General features: G+C 43.8%; 1 protein-coding gene across 1 annotated transcript in view; it reads right to left on the bottom strand.

Moving 5' to 3' along the window:
• The window catches only part of MRE11 (MRE11 homolog, double strand break repair nuclease), a 325789-nt gene that overhangs the window by 192333 nt on the left and 116411 nt on the right, over positions 1-17045 (bottom strand). The window contains exons 9-10 of the mRNA XM_040426325.1: positions 12427-12598; positions 9792-9872 (exon numbers count right to left, since the gene is read on the bottom strand). Of these exons, the coding sequence (XP_040282259.1) occupies positions 9792-9872; positions 12427-12598 (253 nt within the window). The remainder of the gene's footprint in view (positions 1-9791; positions 9873-12426; positions 12599-17045) is intronic.

Here is a 17045-nt window from a genome sequence, read left to right as displayed (position 1 = left end):
GATGAGTGAATTGATTCGAATAGATTCGTCTCAACAGTCAGTCGTCCCACCTGCCGTATGATTGACAAGGCCAGACATCCCACCAGGTCCTGTCAATCTTCTGCCGAAGCTCGAATTCGGCTTTGGGAGCAGCTACTGAGCATGTGCCGCTACCTGTGACAGGACCTACCAGGACCTTATTGAGTCACTCCCTGTCCGTCAAGGTCAGGGCACCTCAAACTGCGGCCCTCCAGCTGTTGCAAAACTACAACTCCCAGCATGCCCGAACAGCCTGCAGGTATCAGCCCACAGCAGGGCATTGTGGGAGTTGTAGTTTTACAACAGCTGGAGGGCCGCGGTTTGAGGATGCCTGGTCTAGGTGGTAAAAATTGCTGGTGGTCAAAATAATGTGACTCGACTGTGTATTTGAACAAGATAGGGGTCATTTCGCTCCACAGGATCAACTCTACCTGGCAATATGTCTGGTTTAATCTTCAAGTTTTTCTATTCATGTGTGTATATTTTTATGGAAGACCTGAATGACAACCAATATGGTGTCTATCACGACTATCACAAAAGACACTTTGAGCATATCATTTGTAAATAAAATCCATGATTATTGGGCTGTAAGCTCTTTGTAAGGGGGCAATCCGTGCATCTCTGTGCAATTCCTAACAGTTTGTACATATTGTATTCCTATAATAATACATCAGTTCAATAAAATACTGGAATGGGAAACGATAAGACGATTATCTCCGTGAGAGACTATGCTGGCAGACAAGCAAACAATAGCCCTTTCCTTTACAAACAATCCAGGACATGTTGAGAGATGATTTTTAGATATGTACACGCGTCTTCATTGTGAAGTTTGGAAATAATACGGGAGCAGTTGGGAGGTAAGAGCAGAGCCGGCGACGGTGCATTGTCTGCAAGAGGAGCGATCATCTACCTGCTATCAGGGAATCCTATATCCACTCAACATTTCTTGTAGAGATGAACCTCAGGGAAAATGGTTGTTTTCTACCAGGTTGTTCCCTTCATTGAACTTAATAAATGAAGGAGCTTTTCCATTGCCAACCCCCAGGGAGCATATAAAGAGTGCCTTCCCCCGAGGCACATTTAGTATCTCGAATCTCTGAGAGGTTTATGAGAAGAGGTTATCTCACTGCAATCAGGTTATAAAATCAAAAATCAAATCAAATATCAGTATGAATCTCTTTATCACCCTAGATCACCCTAAATATTAGCCCATAAACATTCTAGACGACTGGGATAACATATAGCATTATTATCCTCTGCGCCACAATAGACCACAGGTATAGGAAATATCAGCATTAACCTCCCTGTCACCTTAAACCACCAGGGATAGCAAATAGCATTACTATCCTCTTTACCATCACAGCCACCGGGGACTGGAAATATCAGCATTACCTTCCTTATCACCTTAGGCCATCATGGATAATGAATATTAGCTGATATTCACCCTAGACCCACAGGAATATTAGATAGCACTATTAACCTCTTCATTACCCTAGACTACCAAAGATAATAGATATTAACCTATAATCACCCTACACTGGGGCAGCATGGTGGTTAGCATTGGGTGACCAATGAGGATAACTACCACCACAGCCTCCAAAATGGACGACTATGGTAGGAACATCCCGCTTTACAGAAAGGGCGAAAGAGGCATAAGGTACGGGAAACGTATTATTTAGGTGCTAAGATGACCTAGCCTGAGCATAGGTTGTAAGGAATTGTTAATATGGACCTTTACAATGTTTTCCCACACATCTGTATAATCAACCCTGTATGACTACAGCGATAAAAGAAATAGACATGAGAAGATACTCCAAGTCAAGAATCCAGGTGAACATTTGATGCGAACATCAAAGGTCAATGTGTGGGCGAGTCTTCTAAACCGGCAAAGCCACGTCCCATGTCCTTCATTTTTGTATTGAGGAGTATGGTAGCAACCCACAGGTGCGACAAAATAACATGCAGAGGTGTCAACATTTTAAAGGCTATGGCAGTTTTTTTGGCATTTTATTCTCCTCTTTTTGGGCTAAAAATAATTTTTTCAATTAGTCTTCATTAAATATAACACTGAATCCATCAGAGACGTAACTATTCTGCCGGCTCAATCTGTAGCCTTCTGAACTCCTGGAAGGCTCATAAACACTAACTTAAGCCATATTTTTGGGGGGTTGCTTTTCTGCAGACCCCCTAGTTTGGTCAGACCAGCGGTGGGACTTACCTGATTCTTGCTAGGTTTTGGCTCCATCTATCCCCCTGGGGTGCCGCAGGTGTCAGCTCTCCCTATGTCAACATCCAGTTTGAACAGGTCATGTGGCCGCTGCAGCCAATGATTGCCCACGAGACCCACTGACCTGACACATGGGTGATAATTGGCTGCAGCGGCCACATGACCCACATCAAAGCAGATGTTGAAGTTGGGAGATCTGAGACCTGCAGCCCGACAAGGAGAAATGGAGCCGGAACACAGCGGCAGGGATCAGGTAAGTATGATTCCCACTATGCTGGGGGTCTGCAGAAAAGGTCCCCAGGGGTGTGCAGCCCCTTTAGCTCCAGAGTGACATAAGCTCCAGTGAAAGGCTTTGTCTAGCTAGCTTTTCAAATGCAGTCCACCCCCTTTCCTCCCTTTTCTTTGACCAAGAGCCGATTGCTTGAAGGGGCGTGGGTAGCCATCATCCCGCATGAGATGCTACTATGCACTTTGAACAGCAGTTCAGAGATTTGCTTTACTGTAGCCACAAGCATAGGAGAGAATGCTGTGGGCATGCTCTGTGACATGTGCAGGGCTCACTGCGCAGGGAGGGGGAGGAGCAATCCCCAATACCTACTGTCAATGGCTTGATCCTGCAGCATCTACATTATACAAGATCTAAGTTTTACATTACAGACAATTATTCACAAAACAAATCAAGGTATAAAACAACAATCACCGGGTCCCATATATCCAAACATAATCAAACCTACAAAAGTATCCAAAAAAAAGACCCTAAAATCCATATTTTTCAATTCCTTTAAAAAATAGACACAAAAGGTCACACTCTTAATTATTGGGTAGGTATATTATGAAAATAAGATCTATCCACAAAATAAATATGTAAAAAAACAAAGACTTAGGCTATTTTCACACTTGCGGCAGTGTGATCCAGCGGACTGGATGTGACTGAAAGAATTTGTGAGATGCATCCGGATTTGGATCAGTCATGCGGACAGACGGATCCGTCTTGTATCTTTTTTCACATTTTTACTGGTCTGCGCATGTTTACTGGTCTGCGCATGCGCAGACCGGAAGGACGGATCCGGCATTCCGGTATTTTGAATGTCGGATCCGGCACTAATACATTCCTATGGGGAAAAATGCTAAAACCGGCATTCAGGCAAGTCTTCAGGTTTTTTTTCGCCGGAGATAAAAGCGTAGCATGCTGCGGTTTTATCTTTTGCCTGAGCAGTCTAAAAGACTGAACTGAAGGCATCCTGATGCATCCTGAACGGATTACTCTCCATTCAGAATGCTTGGGGATAATCCTGATCAGTTATTTTCCGGTATAGAGCCCCTAGGACGGAACTCTATGCCGGAAAAGAAAAACGCTAGTGTGAAAGTAGCCTAAGGATGGTATAGGACAAGGCGGGATTAGGAAGAATAAGGGGTTTCCCAGTGGGTTAATGTTCCCTACCAAGACCCTATCTACGTCCTCAGCCTGGAGACAACTCCTGGTGGTGGAGCCTCTCCGTCCTCGTACCTATCCTATCTCACCCTATTAGGCCCTACTTATATGGGTTATTCCCTTATGTTTACCCAGACGCGTTTCCCCTAGCTCAGGTTCCTCAGAGGGTATATACAGTTGTGTTCCAAATTATTCAACCCCCAATGCTGTAAAGGGTTTTAGGGAATTTATTGTACATTTGTAATTGTGTTCAGAATGAAATCTTACAAGGACTTTTTAAAGAACCAAATGCAACTAAAATGACATCAATTGTTTTTGTAATACAGTCTTAAATGTTTTTTTTGTGATTTCTTCATTGACACAATTATTCAACCCCTTAAAGACTACCACTCTTAAGAACAGAGGTTCATTCAAGTGTTTTCGATCAGGTATTGAAAACACCTGTGGATGTCAAGGAGCAGCAATCAAGCATAATAAGCACCAATTAGGCAGATGTAAAAGGACTGTGATACTCAGCTCCTTCTAGACATTTACTGGTGTGTTTACAAACATGGTGAAGTCAAGAGAATGGTCCAGGAAGACAAGAATGTGTGACCCCGCCCATTTCCTGGTACGTGGAACGCAAACGTTCCTGACAAGTCCGTGGAACGCAGCGCTGCAAGTTGGTAAAACTCCACGGGCGCATAGGAGGATTAGTGGAGCGCAGACACAGATATATGTAGCGCACACGCTGCCTTCACAGGGGGCGGGGCGATGTTCAGGGGCAAACTGAAGGAGGACAGAAGGTGAAGGATCTAGAATAGACCTAATCACCAACCAGAGGAGGGGGGATATTTTTGAAAGAAAGGCAAGGAAAAGGGGAGGAAAGAAACCAAACATTCAGATGTCCTCTATTTTATAACCCAAGGCCTCAAATAGTCACCCCAGACTCACATTCAACAGGTCCTCTCTTTTAATTTCTACCCCTCCAAGTGCTCAGTGTCAGTTCAATTATTCACTCAAAACCCCTCAAAACTCCAAAGATCTAGGTAATAAAGAGATTACAATATAGTGTTACATATGAGTCATTAAGGGCTCTTTCACACTTGCGTTCTTGTCTTCCGGCATAGAGTTCCGTCGTCGGGGCTCTATGCCGGAAGAATCCTGATCAGGATTATCCTAATGCATTCTGAATGGAGAGAAATCCGTTCAGGATGCATCAGGATGTCTTCAGTTCCGGAACGGAACGTTTTTTGGCCGGAGAAAATACCGCAGCATGCTGCGCTTTTTGCTCCGGCCAAAAATCCGGAACACTTGCCGCAAGGCCGGATCCGGAATTAATGCCCATTGAAAGGCATTGATCCGGATCCGGCCTTAAGCTAAACGTCGTTTCGGCGCATTGCCGGAGCTGACATTTAGCTTTTTCAGAGTGGTTACCATGGCTGCCGGGACGCTAAAGTCCTGGCAGCCATGGTAAAGTGTAGTGGGGAGCAGGGGAGCAGTGTACTTACCGTCCGTGCGGCTCCCCGGGCGCTCCAGAGTGACGTCAGGGCGCCCCAAGCGCATGGATCATGTGATCACATGGATCACGTCATCCATGCGCATGGGGCGCTCTGACGTCACTCTGGAGCGCCCCGGGAGCCGCACGGACTGTAAGTATACTGCTCCCCCGCTCCCCGCTCCTACTATGGCAACCAGGACTTTAATAGCGTCCTGGGTGCCATAGTAACACTGAACGCATTTGGAAGACGGTTCCGTCTTCAAATGCTTTCAGTACACTTGCGTTTTTCCGGATCCGGCGTGTAATTCCGGCAAGTGGAGTACACGCCGGATCCGGACAACGCAAGTGTGAAAGAGGCCTTATTCATATAATATCTCCCACGTCTCATAAAGACAAATAAGGATTTCTTTGCCCACATTAGGATAACTCAATCTACCTCCGTATCTCATCTCTCTAATGGACAAGAAAGGCTCCCTCTGTCCACTCCATTATTTACACCTAACCCACTTTAAGAGCCCTCTAGATATCAAGGAGTCCCCACGAGGACGTAAATAGATAGAGTACACGGCATAATAAGTGCCCTTGTAACACATTAATCTTGGAGGCTTCTCACATCTCTGGCTAGTTCTTAACTGACCATTACGGAAAGCTAGAGCAGATAAGCTGAAAAAGAAAAAAGAAAATTTAAATTAAATAAAACAACTAAACGTCAGTCTCTCATTAAGTCCAATCGGGGATTGTGATCTAAATCTATAGATCCATTCAGATTCTTTCTGAAGGATTTTCTTGTCCCAGATGTGAACCACACCTTAACTCTTGCAATTAATAAAATCACGTATGGCGAAAATCCGATTCGCTGCAGAGCATGTGATATGTAATCGCACGCTTTAGACGCCCCCGCAACGAAACATGCCAACCGGTCTACAGTCCAGCCATGTGCCAGTCCCACCCGTAGACATATAATGGCTGTGTACTAGACGGTCCAGTAGGTTTCTACCCCTACGATAGGTAATACTTGGGTAGGGGGAAACGGCATTAGACAAATCCAGGTCTATTAGGAGAATAGGTCAGTATTTTTTTACGATTGTTTTGATCTCCACATTAGCAACATCATACGTGGAATCAAGCAGATAAGTGCCTGCCCCTGTTCCGATGGTCTTCTCTGTGTCAACAGTTTCGGTTCTGTCTTATGTAACAGCCTGTTTGAAAGCATTCCGAAGTATTGTTTGGGGGTATGTCCTGTCCAGAAATCTCTTATAGAACTTTCTAGCCTCTAGGTGTCACGGCAAGTGGGGATAAGAGGAACAGCAAGTAAACAAACAGCAACAGGTAAACAGACTAGGCCCCAAAGCTAGGGAGGAAGGAATGGTAACCTCCTAACAATCCCTGAGCCTGACAAATCCTGATGGTGAACGAACTCATACGCTGGAACCTAAGCCCTGCTGACACTGAAGCAAACCCTAACTTAGGGAGCGGGGAATGAGACAGCCGGTAACCTTCCACCGTGAAGGGACCAGCGTCTCCCTGAGACCTAGCAGCAACACACACACAAAGGAGAAAACAGGAGGACTTAGCTTGAGACGAGCGGGAAGTAGAGGATCCAAAAACAACCTGTATAGAACTCCAGAAGGAAAATATCAATGGCAAAGTCAGCAGTAAGAGGTGAACTTAAATAGAGCCTCTAAAACAGCTAACGAGCAGAACCTGTGGAGAGATGGGATCCTGCCCACAACAACAAACAGAAGGGAAACACAGAAAGACCTGTCAGATAGACTCACGTACTGCAAGTCTATCCGATCTTCTAAGATCTCTCACAGGGCAGCCAGTGACACTAGGTGAAACTCTTCAGAGTTCGAATAATTCCTTCGGACTCGAAGGTATTTTGCCCTAGGAATGCCTCTTTTTAAGGCCGGAGGATGATGGCTATTCCAATGAAGAATAGTGTTTGTCGCTGTTGACTTCCTAAATATTGTGTTTGTTAATCTCTCCCCTTGCTTACATATATCCAGAATCTCAAACGTAAATATAAGAACCACCTTGTCCAAAATTATATTTTCTCACTCCACCAGACTTCTCGATCAGGGAATATGGTGGTGTCCTCCCACCAGCCCAGGAAGAGATTGGCATAGGTGGGCGCACATGGGCTACCCATTGTCATCCCCCTGAGCTGGTGGTAGAAACGGTTATCAAATAGAAGAAAATTGTGAGTACAGGTGAATTCCATCAATTTGAGAACAAAGTCATTGTCCAGATTTATCATTACTCTGACTGCTCACTCCACTTTCACATATGGCTAAAGTCAGTTTTAGCCAAGTCAGATTTATGATTGGCCCTTTAAGACTGTAATAAATGTGGTTTGACGATAGCAGTTTATCCGTCAGTAAGCAGCTTTACAAAAGTCGCACATCTTTATGAAAAAGTCGCACGTCTTTACCAAAAAGTCGCATGTTCTATTAAAAAGTCTCAAAAGATAAGCATGGTCCTCACTGGTGTGAAATTGCGCATTTTTTTTGCGACTTTTTAAATAGTCGCAATAGTAAATCTGTCTAGAGATTCATTTACATAAGAAAACACGCCCACTTTCAGAAAACTGGCGAGCATAGTGCAGAGCAGAAAAAAGTCGCAAATTTTTGAGCAGTTTTAGTGATTGCGCAAAAATTTGCGACTTTTTCACTCCATTATTCTGACTTGAGCTAATGATAAATCTGGCCCATTATGTTCTTTGCAGTGTGTACCCCTAGCATGTAAATAATATGCCACTGCTAATAATCCCTTCTCATGTAGGATTACACTATAAAGTAACTCAACGTCAATGCTGGCAAGTAGACAAGAGGAATCAATATTCAGGGTGTCTATTTTATTTAAAAAAATCCATGGTATCTCTTGTGTATGAAGGAAGAGCGAGAACAAACTGTCTCAGAACCCGATCAATATAAAGTCCACAGTTCTGTAGCAATGAATTAACCCCTGACACTATTGGGCGACCTTTAAGTGGATTTGTCCCTCTATGAACCGTTGGGAGCCCGTATAAAGTAGCAATTTGGGGTGCGGATGGAAAAATAAAAAGTTATACTCTGTCTCACGAACCACCTTCATCTCAAGAATGGCCTTGAGTTCCCTAAGAAAGCCATCTGTGGGGTCTCCGTGTAATATTTGGTATCCATACCGGCCCTTTAAAATATCTAGACACATCTTACGGTATTTTTCATGGTCCAGGATTACTAAGTTGCCACCTTTATCGACCGGCTTAATAATAATTTATTTATCCCTCTCAAGGGTTTTTTAAGGCCTCCTGTTCATTTACAGATAAATTCTGTGGATGTAATCGTCTGGCCCTGAGTTGTTCAAGGTCAGAAATCACCATCCGTTGGAAAATGTCAATATATTCATAGTTAAATGGAGGAGGCATCTTAGTACTCCTTGAACAAAGATCTGTGTAGGGGCCTTCCCCTGGGTTCCGTGAACTCTCTTCCCAAAGTTCCATAAAGATTTTGAAATCTGAAACTTCTCCTTAATCCATAAGATTGTCTATTCGTGTTGTTGAAAAACTTTTTCCACTTGAGTTTCCTACAGAAGAGAGTAAGTCTTTCACCCATGTAAAGAGATTAAATTCAGTTGTTGGAACAAATGAGAGACCTTTTTGTAACACCTTAACCTCCATTTCATTTAGTATACGTGAGGAGAGGTTTATCACCTGTAAGTTGTCATCTGTACCTGATTCTCGCCCCCTTTGTTCCTGTCCCGTAATTGGTAGGGAATTTGATTCTGTGCTAAAGAAGGTACAGTAAAATTGCACGATGGTGCTGAGGAGGAGGAAGAAGAGGATGCACCCTGATATTTTGCCCCCTGTGTATTGCCTACCTCCCTTCCTCATTTTCGCCACTTCTTGCCTTGCCTCTTGGAGAAGGGTTCCCCTCTGTTATAGCCTCCCTTTCTCAACGGTTGCTGAGACTCTAAATCAGAGAGTTCTGTGTCTGATGATGAAATCTCAGACAAAGAGGGATGAATGTTTTTGTTCTCAAACTGATAGGCTTTATGTTCTTTAAAGTCACTTAAATCTCGAATAAACTGCCTATGTTTACGTTCTTTTAAAGTGCCTTGACATTTCTCGACTGATGTCTGTAGAGACGATTCCCGTTTAGTAAAATCTGTGTCAGTCTTAAACTTCAAGGCTATCTCTTTCAGTTCACACAGTCTCTCAGATGTCCTTTTAAAAAGGCATTTCTCTTCCTCCAGGAGGATTTTCATTAGATTTAAGGAGCTACGCGTCAGTTCTTACTCCCACAGTTGAACTAAAGAGGGAGAGGAAATTCTCTGGAGTTCTCTCCGGGCTGAGGACATAGATAGGGTCTCGGTAGGGAACATTAACCCACTGGGAAACCCCCGATTCTCCCTAATCCCGCCTTGTCCTATACCATCCTTAGTCTTCGGTTTTTTACATATTTATTTTTTTGATATATCTTTTTTGCATTATATACCTACCCATTGATTAGGTCTGCAATAATTAAGAGTGTGACCTTTTGTGTCTATTTTTTAAAGGAATTGAAAAAATATGGATTTTAGGGTCTTTGATACTATTGTAGGTTTGGCAACATTAGAGACATCTGGAACCCCTTGGATTGTGATGAACTTACCCGCAATCTTATCAAAGGTTTTTCCGGTATACGAGCATTTCCCAGACGCTCCCTTTCAGCCATGTCCAGCATTGCCTCTATCTGCAATATACAAAATAATGAAACCATTTTTCTGGGTTATGAGACTATTGTGCCAGTTCATGGTATATTATATCTCAAATGGTCCTTACTTAAAGGGATATACTAAAAGTGGCCAATGTGATAAAAAAAAAAAAAGTATACTCACCTGGCAAATCCCCATCTGGAAAAAATAAACAACTGCTCCCTGTTGCTCCGTTCCAGCAGTGAGCGTCTGATCCGGCTCCTTCCAGTTCACTGCGTGTAAATTTCCAAACAAGGTCATATGTGGTGGTGTAACAAATCACCGGCCCCCAGCGGCACATCACTGCTGGGTCACATGTCGTTCGGGGACACGTCATCACAGTCGCTGACTGCAGTGGCACACGAGACCCTGTCTAGAAGTTTACATGTCGAGTACAAGGAGCTGGACCAGACCCTCCTTGCATGAATGCAGGGGAGTCTGTTTTCTTCTTTAGGTACACCAAAATCATGGCTACATTTAACACTGGGGTAAAAGCTGGACTACCCCTTTAAGGTTTTTTAGATATCAAGAGACTGAATTAGGCCTTGTGTACATAGCCATAAGCCCTTTGCAGTCCACTAATCGCGTCTCCGCAAAACACGGATACCTGCTCAGTGCATGCCAGCATTTTTTTTCACTTCTTCACAAATGTCCTATCCTTGTCCGCAAAACGGACAAGAATAGAACATATTTGCTTTTTTGCAGGGCCGCGGAACGGACTTACAGATGCAGACAGCACACGGTGTACAGTCTGCATCTTTTGCGGCCCCATTGAGATGAATGGGTCCATACCTGATCTGCAAAAAATGTGGATCCGATGCAGTCCAAAACCACAGTCGTGTGCAGGGACCCTAAGGGTCCATTCACACATCTGTATGCGTTTTGCGGAACAGAATTGCGGACGTGTGAATGGACCCTAAGGGTGTGTTCACATCAAGCTTCCCCTGTGCGCCCAGTATATAGGCTTTCAAAATTAAAACAGCTGTAAAATTATCCCTCAGCAGATCCCGAGAATGCAACGTAAAAAAAAAAATGCTTACTGCCTCCCGTCACATTTTTTTTTTTTTTTTTTGGGAGAACAGAATAGAATTCGCCAACCGTCAATGCCAAATGTGATGTAATCCTAGCCCAACTGTTCTCCCAGCTTCCACTATTTTTCCTGCTGTTTTAGTAACTACTTGTAATCCTCGTGACAAGACAATTCTGCAGCATCTTTTCTTAAAACGGTGCATAGTTCCTTCCTCTGTTAATCCTCCTGAAAATATGAGACTAAATTGACAACTGGATGTTACCATAGAGTGTGTTCCCACACAGTATGAGGCTGTCGACACGGATTGGATGTGGTCAGAATGTGAAGACGCACCTCTGAACAAGGAGAACGTTGTCAGTTTAGTCGTACATTTCTAGAAGGAAAAAAAGGAGGAAAGGCACAACAGAGTTATCAGAAAAGATGCTGTAGAAAGGTTATTTCCTATGGGGAATACAAACAGTTGCTACAACAGGAGAGGTGAGAGGCCCTCTTTCAGCAAATCCTATTAGAACCTATGGGGCACATTTATGAAGACCAGTATTTTAGGCGTTAATAAAGCCTGAGCTGGCGGTGAATCCGCCGGAGTCATGAAGAGGCGCCGGTCTCTCCATAACTACGGAACATCCAGCATTACTCCGCTATCTGCGCCTGAAATATGCATCATTTAGGCGTATTTCAGGATAGTAAATGACCCCCTATATATTTAGAACTGTATGTAGATGTTTTAAAAAAAAACGCACCTCTCCGTTTAAAGGGGTTGTCTGGGATTAGAAAAAATATATATTTCTGCTTTTTTTCCCCCCAGAAAAAGTGCAAACAAAACAGGCTTTTTTTTTTTTCTAATTCCAAACAACCCCTCTCCGAACAGGTCAGTTTTAGTAACTATTTGCATTCCCTATGTAATAACAATTGTGGAGCATCTATTCTTATGGCTCTATGTTGTGACGTTCCTTCACTATTCCCTCTAGAAGTTCTGCATGAATTGCCAGCAGTTTGCAATGAAGGTCCAGCTGGGTGTTACCAGTTGGGTATATGTCCCTGCACAGTCTGACACTATCCAAGCAGTGCTACCAGTGTCAGACTGTGCAGGGACCACCGCCCACCCCAAAAAACAAACAAAAAAAAAATATGCTAACGCCCAGTTCAACCTTCATTGCAATTTTCTAGCAATACAATAGAGGAATGGCACAACATAGAATTGTTATTACATGGGGGATACAAGTAGCTAATAAAACAGAAAGGTGACAGCTCCTCTTGAAGTATATTTCTCCACCTTACCTGACAGCTTCTAGGTCGCCGCGTTTTCTGCACCAGTCTGACATTTACAGCAGGAGCAGAGCTTATTACTATTCCTGGCTGGCGCGGTGGCAGTGCCTGTCTATACTATGAAGTAGCGTTCTGATTAAATCTCAGGGGGAAAAAGAAGACCTTGAGGATTTTACAAGAAGTTCTAGGCACATAGAAAAACCGCCGCAGGGACAAGTAAAGCAGGCAGAGCGAACGAGGCAGGAGGGGGCAGCTACCTTCTCTATGCAGAAGTTTTCTATGTCCTGGGTCACTTTGGGATTGTCTGGGTTGAACAGGTCTGGATGATCAGACAAGACCACGTCCTCGATGAAGAATTGGCGCACGGTCTGAAGGGGGATTTTCTGAAGGTTCATTTTCTTCTGCTTGATCCGTAATAAACCCACGTGTCTGTAACAAGAGATAAACAGGGAAGACTTACATAGAGAAGTCTGGGAAGGAGGAATAATATAGGACCCTGGGACTGCAAGATCTTATCAAAGTATAAAAAGGATTCTACACCAGACTCACCTGTACTCAGAAGTTGTCCTCATTTTTTGAGGTTGTCCACTTAGGGAAAATTATTAGCTAGGAAGAAGGGGAGGAGAGACCACCTGCAGGAGCTCAGTGTATATGGATTTATAAAACTGCCAATGAAATAAATAATACATCCATATACAGTGAGCTCCCTCTAGTGGTGGCTGCAGTCACCCCAAACTTTATCACTTAAAGGGTTTTTCTGGGAGTTCAATATTGATGTCCAATCCCTCAGGATTAGGGATGAGCGAACTTATGTTTTAGAAGTTCGGGTTGGGGGTTACAGCAGAAATGCGTTACGCATCCGGTGACATAACTTATGGTCCGTGTTCACGGGATCCATAATGCAATTCTGCGGTAACCCCAACCTGAACGAGAACTTCTAAAACAGAAGTTTGCTCATCCCTACTGAGAATATCTGCCCAGTGGGGGTTCTGACACCCGGCACCCCCCGACCATCAATTGCTGGAAGAGGCCACAGTGCTTCTGTGTGCCCTACGATGTCTATTTCGGACGGTCACATCACGTTCATCGATCACATGCCCTATGTGTAGCTTAGTCCCACTCTGGTGAATGGGCCTGGGCTGCAGTACCAAGCACGACCACTATACAAAGTACGGTTGCAGTGATTACCAGAGAACCAAGGCCTTTTCATGCCACCACAGATCAGATATTGATGACTTATTTTGTGGACAGGTCATCAATGTTGTGCTCCTGGAAAAACCCCGCACCTCCACCGATCAGCTGCTTCAGAATAGCTCCGGCACTGCAGCTACACAGCTCTGGCAGGACCGGCAACATTCGGCACTCCAGCTAATGTGAAACTACAACTCCCAACATGCAAACATGCTCAGCTGTTCTGCGAACTCCCACTAAAGTGAATGAAGCATTCTGGGAGTTGTAGTTTCTGAACAGCTGGAGTGCCGGAGGTTCCTGATTCCTGGTGTAGTGGATGGGACTGGTTACTGCACCGCTGCTCCCACTGAAGTGAATGGTAGCTCCATCATCTACACAAGTAATGGAGTAGTGTACGTTCGCTGCCAGAGGTACTGCTGTTATAGTATTGTGCTGTGTGGAGAATTTTCAATGTATAGTAATAAAGTCTTACCTTCAGTTAATGCTTCATGCTTTTTAAGAAGGCAAAGTGTGCGTGGGAAGTCATAATGTGTGAAAGATACATACTGTATGTACTATCTCCTTGATATGAGTGGGAAAACCGCAGGGATGTACCCGACGGCAGGCCCGATTCTAAAACCAGGCACGAAGCTCAGCTGGATGAGTCACGATGACTTAGTCGAGAGTGTTAAAAAGAAAAGATAAAGGTATAAATAAAATCTAAATAAACCTGCCTATCAGATGTTCTGATGTGATGATAACTTCATACGTTTTTAAGTTTTTCCTTCTTTATGTTTCTTTTTTACTTTTTATGTTACCATTATTTCACATTTCGTTTAAGGGTCTTCATTGCAAAAAGTGGAACTAGTATAAAAAAAACACAGAGGAGATGCAGCAGAAAGACTGGGACAAGATCTGACAGAATGTCTTCTCCAGGTCTGGTCTGGTTTTTACCCACTAAATACCTATTTCATCTGATTTGCACAATACGTTGGTTCCGGACCTCAATATATTGCAGCGAGAGAGGTGTGATCCTCTTATAAAAGTTATTGGGAATACAGCGGACTCTCCACATGTGACCGGGACAATATCACGTGAGACGCCAACCCACCGGATTCACATCACGTGACCGGGAGCTCATCTCGCGAGACGCCAACGTAGAGACTAGTAGACCGCAGCCAGAATCATCGATCAACCCGCCGCAACATCACCCGGAGGCCGAGGACAAGTAGGATGAGTGAAACGTGATTACCGGGTGGGATGCCACCGGAATCGCCCTCAACTGCACATCACCCACAAACTGTGAGTAACCTTAGAGACAGGCGCACTCATTACATGTGAGACAATATATTCGTGGCACAACTTGTCACTGTCCAGTGGAAAACTACAAAACAATTGTGGCTACAAGCAAATCCACATATTGCAAGCCAATAATTACCGCTTTTACTTGCCGCTACTTCAATACTAATTGTTTAGCAAATTTCAATATCTACGGCATTAACCACCGCTTTTATTTTGCCACTGCTTTAACACAAACTGTTCAAGAAATCTTTTTGCTCGCTACAAATGAACCCATCTACTGTGAACTAGAACATTTATGGCACAGACCATTTGCCGCCACCCAACCAACGTTTAAAGGGAAAACATTCCCTCTATTTTTTCTGCACTCCCTCTTCTTTTTCCGAACATCTTTTTGCATGAAGAGATAGTCACCCAACCAGGGGCTGCTGTTTTCGTCGCTTATTCCTGCTGTATACTACTATATTTCATCTATTTTTATCTAATATTTTTTTACACTTTTACTAATACACCCCCCCCTTTTTATATACTAATAAACGCATATTTTTTATATATATATATATATATATATATATCTGTGTCGTGCCAGTTGAGTGCCTGACTAACACTATTTTGACTATCTATCTTCTCCAGGTCTGTTTCTTCTAGCAGAAATCTAAAACGGCTCCTGAGCAGGCGGCGGCGGGTGGAACACGCAGAACTCATAGGCTGCTTTAACCGAATGGAAACATGGAGTGTCACACAAAGACTGTTCTTAAAGGGGCTGTCCTAAGATTATCAAATTTCTGTGAGATCACACAAAAAATGTCCCAAATGGAATAATATAAAAAAAACCTGCTCCTGGTAACGGTCAGCTCACCTACAGTAGTTCCCGCCGTCCTGCATCCAGATGCCACAATTCCCCTGCACTGTGCCACTCTGGTTAGGGGTTATGCGCATCCCCTGGTTCCCCGTCTCTTAAAGGGCCAGTGCGTGCCAAATGTCCCTGAAATCAATGCCAGTCTGCCCCAGGCTTTATAAGGGGCCTTCCTACAGTACTCTGTGCCAGTCAATAAGGACCTCTTGGTTCCTACGTTTCCAAAAATTTATTGTTGGTGGTCCATTTAGCATCAACCAGCATGTATACTTCTTGTTTGGTGCCCGTCCTGCCCTTTGTTTGCCATCTGCACTGTTTGACTACGTTTTCTGCCCGCTACCTGTGCCATAGGTCACTAACATAGACTACACTGGGTGTAGAGCCCTAAAGATTTCCTCTGGAAAAAGTCCAGAGAAACTCTCAATCCCTGGTTTATCTCTTTGCAAAATCCATTAGTGACCCAATGGGTCGACATCTCCTGTTGGCCTTGTTACACTCCTGGGACTAGATATTGTGGTTTTAAATGTGTTATGGTGCCCCTGCTGTTCTTGTGATTCCCTCTCAGTGTGCCCAGAGGTCGGTTCTACTGCACTTATTCTCATGTGTTTGCTGCACAATAGCAGGAATCGTTCCGCCACCAGTGCGAGCGATGGGACTGAGCTACTGAGCATGTGTGACCACCATCACTGGACATAGTAGGTGGACGCTGTGAGAGGAAACCAAGGACAAACCTGCAATATCTGCATGTGAGCAGTTTTTTTTTTTTTTACAATGCTTCAAATTGAAAACTTGTGATGCTTTATGTGATATAACAGAAATACATTACATGGGGCATCGCCTTGAAGGAAATTGCTTTTTTAAAACAGATGGCCACCATTACCTGGATGGAGTCTGTGGAACCCCGGGGGTTTTGCAGTACAGACTTTCGGAAACAATACGACATAAAATAGCTTTCAAAGCACTTTGCCACTACAATAAAATAATTGTCTTGTTCCAATGACCGGAGTAAGATTTGTGCCAGCAAGACCAGCCGCACACCGCCCCGCGCGAGCCTAGAATAGAACTTGTAACGGTGGTTGCTGCACTCCATGAGCGGATTAGGTAATAGAACAAAACACGGCGAACGTATACTGAGAGGATGAAATGGCTTTACAGAACATTACCAATCGCAGCAGCACAAGCAAAGGTCAGTGAGGACATGACGTCTCCGCAGAGAACATCACAGCTGATCCCCAGACGGGGCTTCTATCATCCGTCGTATCAAGTGAGAACACAACACGATACTGTGAAAAGGCAAGTAAATATCATTTACATGACAGGGATTAGGAGACAACCTCTGAGCCGCTCTATAAAACCCGTCCTAATGCGCCTCATTTATCAAAGCTGGCAGAAAAACTTTATTAAAGTTTTGAGCCTTTTAAAGTCTTTAAAAAAAAAACATTAAAGCCTCAGAACGATTCAAAGATTTTTTATTTCCAAAAAAACTTGCATAATGTCTGTGCTTCTTCATACAATGATAACTGTGAAGAAACAGGTCTCTTTGGGTTTCCC

Source organism: Bufo bufo, chromosome 3 (assembly GCF_905171765.1).
Source record: "Bufo bufo chromosome 3, aBufBuf1.1, whole genome shotgun sequence".
In the NCBI taxonomy this organism is placed as follows: Eukaryota; Metazoa; Chordata; class Amphibia; order Anura; family Bufonidae; genus Bufo; species Bufo bufo.
Note: the sequence above shows the minus strand (reverse complement) of the source record. Positions and strands in the feature narration are given on the sequence as shown.